At 42.7% G+C, this 7699-nt stretch overlaps 1 protein-coding gene across 1 annotated transcript; it reads left to right on the forward strand.

Annotated features, from left to right (window-relative positions):
- Nucleotides 1-6367: 6367 nt before the first annotated feature.
- LOC149146157 (uncharacterized) lies at nucleotides 6368-7378 on the forward strand. The gene has a single exon (XM_089452687.1). It carries the CDS (start codon nucleotides 6368-6370, stop codon nucleotides 7376-7378), a length of 1011 nt encoding a protein of 336 aa, XP_089308813.1.
- Nucleotides 7379-7699: the final 321 nt, after the last annotated feature.

Below are 7699 nucleotides of genomic sequence, written 5' to 3' on the forward strand. Positions count from 1 at the left end.
GGGACAACATGCCCCTTCCTTCAAAAAAGTGTTGTCCTCAACGCTTGAGTAGTTCTGGATACTTCTGCAAAAAATTCTCATCCTCCCATGTGGAATCTTCAGCGGATAAGTTCTTCCACTTGATAAGATACTCTGAAATTGATCGATTTCGTAGCTGTCGAGTTCTTGTTTCTGTGACTGCTTCCGGTTCCAATATAATTTTTCCTTCCTCGTCAAGTTCTGGCAATATTGTTTGAATTGGGAGCTTGTCGCCTATAACCTTCTTTAAACATGAAACATGGAAAACTGGGTGCAATCGAGAAGCTGCAGGAAGCTCCAATTTGTATGCCATAGTACCAATCTTTTGCAACACCTTGTATGGACCATAATACTTTGGTGATAATTTATTATCCTTCTTAGCTTGCTTGAGGGACATTTGCTTATATGGTTGTAGCCGTAGGAATACCCAATCACCTACATCAAAACTTCTTTCACTGCGATGTTGATCTGCCTGTTGTTTCATTCTATTCTGTGCCAACACGAGGTTATCCTTTAAGAGTTGGAGGACTTGTTGTTGATGTTCGATGTGATGTTCCACTGCCTGAACCTTAGAATTTTCTCTTAAATATGATGTGATGGATGGTGGTTGATACCCATAAAGTGCCATAAATGGGGTCATTTTTGTTGCTGTATGGAAGGAAGTGTTATACCACCATTCAGCCAGAGGCAACCATTTGACCCATTGTGTCTGTTTATCAGATACAAAGCAACGAAGATATCCTTCCAAACATTTGTTTACTATCTCAGTTTGCCCATCAGATTGAGGATGATAAGATGAGCTATGAGCTAACTGAGTACCAAGACAAGAAAATAATTATGTCCAAAAATTTCCAGTGAAAATGGGATCTCTGTCACTTACAATAATCTTTGGGTTTCCATGTAGCTTTTGAATTGTTTCCATAAATGCAGTAGAAACTGTACTGGCTTTAAATGGATGTGATAATGCACAAAAGTGTGCATACTTGGTAAGTCTGTCAACTACCACCATGATGACACTCTTTCCCTCAGACTTGGGTAAACCTGTGATAAAATCCATTGAAACCTCCTCCCAACGTTGGCTTGGAATGGATAAAGGTTGTAATAGACCCGGTGTCTTAATTGTTTCAACTTTATTTTGTTGGCAAACCAAACATTCTGCCACAAACTTTTGAATATCTGATTTAAGGCCATCCCAAAAAAATTCCTTCTTAACCCTGTGGTAAGTTTTTAAAAATCCTGAGTGCCCTCCTAAGGGAGAAGTGTGCAATTCCATAAGAATCTTTTGTTTTAGCTGGGAATTCTTACAGAGGTATAAGCGATCTTTGTACCATAACGAATCATTTTGCCAGCTAAATGTATCAGACATACTGGAATCTTGTTGTAATTTCGAATAAGTGCCCACACTTCTTCGTCATTCTTCCATTCCTCCCTTGCTTCGTTTATCCAATCTGGTTGGATAATAGAAATGGCACACAACAATGCTTCCACATCCTCATCCTTTCTTGAGAGTGCATCTGCCACCACATTTTGCTTCCCTTTTTTGTAGATGATTTCAAAGTCATAACCCAACATCTTTGTGACCCACTTTTGTTGCTCTTCAGAGGATAATCTTTGTTCTAAAAAGTATTTAAGGCTATCATGATCCGTTTTTACCTTGAAGTGTCTTCCCATTAGGTAGGGTCGCCATTTCTTAAGTGCATGGAGTATTGCCAACATTTCCTTCTCATAAATAGCTTTGGTTAAAAACTTTCCCTTGATTGGACGACTTTCAAAAGCAATGGGTCTTTCATCTTGCATTAGAACAACACCAATTCCATTTCCTGAAGCATCACATTCCACAATAAAGGTTTTTTGAAGTCCGGTGTAGCTAAGACCGGTGCTTGGCACATTGCCTCTTTAAGATGTTCAAAGGCCTTTGTTGCTTCTGGAGTCCATGAAAATGCATCTTTCTTCAATAATGTTGTTAGAGGTGCTGCTATTCTCCCATAATTCTTAACAAACTTGCGATAATACCCTGTCAACCCAAGAAATCCTCGCAGATGCTTTATGGATGTGGGGATTTTCCATTCCTTAATGGCTTTAATTTTGCTAGGGTCTACCTTAACTCCTTCATGAGATACAATATGACCCAAATATTCCACCTCTTGGACTCCAAAGAAACATTTGGATCTTTTTGCATATAATTGTTTCTCCTCCAATAGTTGTAGCACCCTGTCAACATGTTCAACATGATCCTTCCAAGACTTGTTGTAGATTAGTATATCATCAAAAAATACTAACACAAATTTTCTAAGGAATGGTTTGAAAATTGAATTCATCAAACCTTGAAATGTTGAAGGTGCATTGGTAAGGCCAAAAGGCATGACCAAAAATTCATAATGACCCTCATGAGTTCTAAATGTTGTTTTCGGAATGTCTTCAATCTTCATTCTGATTTGATGATATCCTGAACGAAGATCCAACTTGGTGAAGTAAATTGATCCATGCAATTCATCCAGTAATTCATCAATGACAGGAATGGGAACTTATCTTTAATAGTGAGCTTGTTGAGCTCCCTATAATCCGGACACATGCGCCATGATCCATCCTTCTTGTGCACCAATACTACTGGAGCAGAGAAAAAACTTTGACTCGGTTGAATTATACCAGCCTCTAGCATTTCTGCAACCATACGTTCAATTTCACTCTTTTGGGCATAGGGATATCTGTACGGCCTGATGTTTGGAGGAACACTTCCTGGAATCAGATGAATAGCATGATCATGATCACGCATAGGTGGGAGACCTTTGGGAGTCTCAAATACCTTGGAATGATTGTCCAAGACTTTTTTGAGATCTGGAGAAATAGATGATTCCATGTGGAAACATCTAGCGAACATAATTGTGCAATTACACCTCTTTGTTCCTTTTTTAGAAGCTTTGTCATACCATTAGAGCTGATTATCTTTCCTGGTTTCCCTGCAATACCCCTTAATTCAACTTCCTTTCCTTCCATAGAAAATTTGATGAAAATTTCTTGAAAATTAAAAGCTATTGTACCCAAGGATTGTAGCCATTGGACTCCTAGTACAACATCAGCACCTCCCATTGGAATGGAAAGCATTGGGCTAGTCAATACATATTCTCCCATGGATAGCTTGATATTATGGCACTTTCCAGAGAAATTTATTGTTCCTCCATTTGCAACCATCACTTGACACTCTGGTGCTGGATATAAGAAGCAATTCAATTCTTTTGCTACCTTACAATGAATAAAATTGTGGGTACTTCCTGAAACAATCAACACTATTACATTTTTCTTCATAATTTATCCTTCTATATTGATGGTTTGAGGAGTGGTAATTCCCGCCAATGCATTACAAGATATGGTCGGATTCATTTCTTCTTTATCTAGGCTTTGTTCTTGGAGTATATCCTCTTCTTTTGACCCTTCTTGCTCCTTTTCTTCTTCCTCTTCACAATCTATGTAGAATAATTTCTTCTCAGCACACTTATGACCTTTAGTGTATTTGCTATCACAACTGTAAAAAAGCCCTTTTGCTCTTTTTTCTTCCAATTGTTGTGGTGTCAACCTTATAGGTTGTGGAAGACTAGGGCAACAACACTTCCGTCTTTATAGTTGTGAGTGGTATGCTTCCTGGTTGCCATAATTTTGCTTTCCATTTTTCTTGCTAACCTGAATGCCTTCTCTAATGAATTAGGTTCCCAAAGGCGAACATCATGTTGGATATTATCCTTTAAAGACCCTATGAACACATCAATCCTATGCTCCTCTGGAATATTTTTTACCCTTATGTTCAATTTTTGGAACTCCTCAATGTGCTCCATTATTGAACCCTTTTGTTTGAGACTTATCAATTGGTTGAATTGAGGCTTCTGTGATCCATAACAATTATCAGAAGAAATTTCGGCGTAAATCACAATCAGAAAATCATTGCCGACGCGTTTCGAACCAACCAGTGTGGTTCATCGTCAGGACGAGTTGAAGAAAACAGATCCAGCTTTGCATGTTAAATAGACTGCGCAGAGCCTCCAATGGCTAACCTAACCAACGGCTAATTTTGACTTAGGGATCAAAGTCAACAAACCATTTTAATTATTTAAAGGAAGTTAGTTAATTCGGTGACCATACTTTAAGATATACATAAAATATATATAAAATAATTTAATCGGTGTTTAAGTTAGTTAAAAGGTATCATTTAAAAATTAAAAATTATAAGTTAATTGTAACTTAAATGGGATTTAGTTATATGGAAGAAATTTAAGATAATAGTTAGTTAGAATAAATAAATAGTGGAATGAGAAAAATAATAAAAATTAAATTAAATAAATAAAATAAATAAAGAAATAAAAATTAATTAATACCGTAGCTGGTAAAAGTTAAAAATAATATTATATATATATATATATATATATATATATATATATATATCTACGGAATAATGCGATTAGATCGGAAGACAATGGAGCTACAGGAGCGCGCGGGCCTAGGGTAAGATAGTTAGGGTTTGCCGAGAGCCGCAGGCAGTCGCTGTTACCGGCCTGTCGTTCCACTGTACCGGATCAACGGAGAAGATCACGCGCCGTTTAACAGCCGTCGTTGTTTACCTCACCTGTTGGCCGTCATGGAGGGCCACATGGAGGCAGATCTCGTGGATTACACCGAGGATCCTTTGGAGGACCATATTATATTTGGAAACCCTAACTTCGTTGTGCCAGTTACTGCCCCTCCAACTGTTACGAAACCTTATTCCCTCAACACTTCGCCAGTGGTCGCACTACCAAGTCCGTTCATTGACCACCTCGACTCTGCCCACCCTCCAGCATCGTCGCCTGGCCTTGAAGCCCCTCCACTATCTCCTGGTATGGCACAGCTTCTCTCTACTTTTTCCCTCATATTCTGTCTTTCAATCAGCCCCCTCCCTTGCCCTCAGATCTCCCGACTACATCGGTGGACACCCCGGTGACGGGATCTCAAACCCTACCGGAATCTGGGATTCGACCTTCTGGATGTTTTGGTACCCCGGCTGTAAATGTTAAACCCTCGAAACCCATCCCCCCTGAAGGCGTAAAAAACCCTTTTGTCGATTACCCGTCGGCGCCTCGCACAAAGAAGAGGAAATCCAGGTGTATCAGAGCGACGACCAAAGATATCACTATCACCTTTGGCGACCCATCAGAATTAGGGGAAGCAGTGGCCATGGCACGAACGGTCTTGGTAGGACATGTGCGGGGACGTGCCTACTCAGCAAGCCGACTGACGCAATGGGTAAAGGAAATCTGGGGAGCCCTGCTCAAAGAACTTCCGGAGGTACATGTTCTCCCCCGAGGGTGGTTCTCCCTCCATTTTGCAAAGGAGGTCTATACGGACTTAGTACTGGCACATCGAAATGGCACCAGTTCGCTAAAGAGGTGGAGTCCCCTCTTTGACCCAGAGCGCGAACAAATTGGAGCAGGACCCCTGTGGGTGCATTTGCCTGGATTGCCACTATAGTATTGGAGTGAGGAAGCACTCATCAGGATAGGAAATGCTTTGGGCACGTATCTGGATCATGATCGCACGTATGTGGAATCAAAGAAGCGAACCCTAGCTCGTGTGCTGGTTCACTTGGATACGCGTGACGGATTGGAGGAAAAGATCACACTGCAATGGGGAAAATACAGCAGGACCCAAATTCTCGATTACGAAGGCGTTCCGTTCCGCTGCAATCACTGTCATCAAGTGGGACACCTATTTAAGGACTGTCCGCTCAACAAAAGTCCAGAGGTTTCTCCAAAGATCACTCCCACTTCATCTAGAGGAGCTTCCCCGGTTATCCTTCGCCCACCTCAGGGGATTGCATCAGCACAGGGCTCTCCAGTGAAGGCAGGGACGAAGGGGCTAGGCTCGTCTTCGCCACTATGACTAGGGATCGGGCCGCAGCTACAGCCGCTCAGGCCTTGGGTACTGTTCTAAACCCTTCCTCCTTATCTCTTGGTATCTCCTCTGCATTCGTTACTTCAAATGCATCTTGCACTATGGCTCACTGCACTATCTCAACTCCTCCCTTGATTGCCTCCACTACTCCTCCAACCTTGCCGCCCTCATCCCCTTCCTCCTCGCTGTCATCTTCCAGGAAGACTACCTCCCACCCTTATTCTCTTCGTCCTCGTACCCACCTTGCGGTCTCTTCCGGATCTCAGGTCGGACTGGGTATTGTCTCCCTGGGACTGGGACCTCTGACCTCCAGAGGTAGAAAATCTGATCTTTCCAAAGCTATCCAGCGGGCTGGGGCGGAGGTCGCATCTGGTCGTCAATCCACAATTGATGGGGTCCTTAGAGCAGCCTTAACCCCCCGGAGTGGTCCCCCATGAAATGCTTATCATTCAACTGTCGGGGCCTGGCTAGTGCCCCCAAGAAACTAGCCCTTCGGAGACTCTTCGAGGTTGAACAGCCTGATATTATTCTCCTTCAAGAGACTCTTGGCTCGGCCGAGGCTATCACTCATTCCTTACTCTCACTGGCAACAAGATGGAAGTTCTTGGCAATTGATGCCACTGGACGATCTGGAGGACCAGCGCTCGGATATAACCCTAGGTCAATCAGGTTTGATTCTTCCTGGGGAGGACAAGGATTCATGGGAATGGAAATTTTCTCAATGGAACTCGGACAAGCCCTTCGTATTGTGAATGTATATGGCCCCTGCCACCAAAGGGAGCCCTTTTGGAGGCATCTCCTTAATCTTACATTAATGGCATCTGACCACACCATTCTGGGGGGAGATCTAAATTTTTCTCTGGGTTTCCGTGAATCATGGGGTTCTATGGCACAGGTGGATACCATGACAGAGTTCATGAGAAATACCCTGGAACAGACAAACTTTATTGATATCCCCATGCAGAAACCCATGCCTACGTGGAGGAACAGAAGGGTGGGAGCAGCAGCTTTGGCGCGCAGACTGGACAAATTTCTGCTAAAAGGCCCCCTGCTTCATCATTTACATCACTATAAACAATGGGTTGGATCGGGGGGTATATCAGATCACTCCCCAATATTATTGGAAATCCTCGGCCCTCACCATAAGCCAAAAGCCCCTTTCAAATTCAACCATATCTGGCTTCAGGACCAAGACTTCATGAAATTGGTCACAGATTACTGGATGGCACACCCCATTGACAGAGAAGCATCACTGGCCAAGGGATTTTGTAAAAACCTTTCTGAGCTGAAGCATATAGTCATTAATTGGGCCAAGGAGAAGAACACCAAGGAAACCGCTCAGCTCTCATTTGTTGAAGAAGAGTTGAGCTCCCTACTAGATGAGCGGAACTTAGGATTCATCTCGGGCGAAGACAAGTCTCGACTGATTGAGTTGGAAAACTAGAAGACTAACATTCTCAGACAAAGGGAGGAATCCCTCAGACTGCGTAGCAGAGCAATATGGCTGAAAGCTGGGGATGAAAACTCAAGGTTCTTTCACAACTATGCAAAGGGAAGGAAAGTGGCAAATACTATCTGGAATCTCCCCCTACCTGAAGGGGGCCTTGCAGACTCTTTCAACAAGCTCTCCCAGCTTGGAACATCACATTTTAGAAGCTTGTACAGAAGTCCACCAGGTTCAAATTTGGCAGAGATCATTAATGTGGCCACACACTTCCCTAGATTTGTAAACGAGGAGGACTCGACTGATCTTACGGCCCCGGTC

Source organism: Pinus tabuliformis, chromosome X (genome assembly GCF_031772625.1).
Source record: "Pinus tabuliformis cultivar Carrire ecotype Pingquan chromosome X, CPIR1, whole genome shotgun sequence".
Taxonomy (NCBI): Eukaryota; Viridiplantae; Streptophyta; class Pinopsida; order Pinales; family Pinaceae; genus Pinus; species Pinus tabuliformis.

Bases quoted from the DNA above. Each gene is read 5' to 3' on its own strand.
- LOC149146157 (XM_089452687.1), top strand. From the start codon at position 6,368: ATGAAATGCTTATCATTCAACTGTCGGGGCCTGGCTAGTGCCCCCAAG.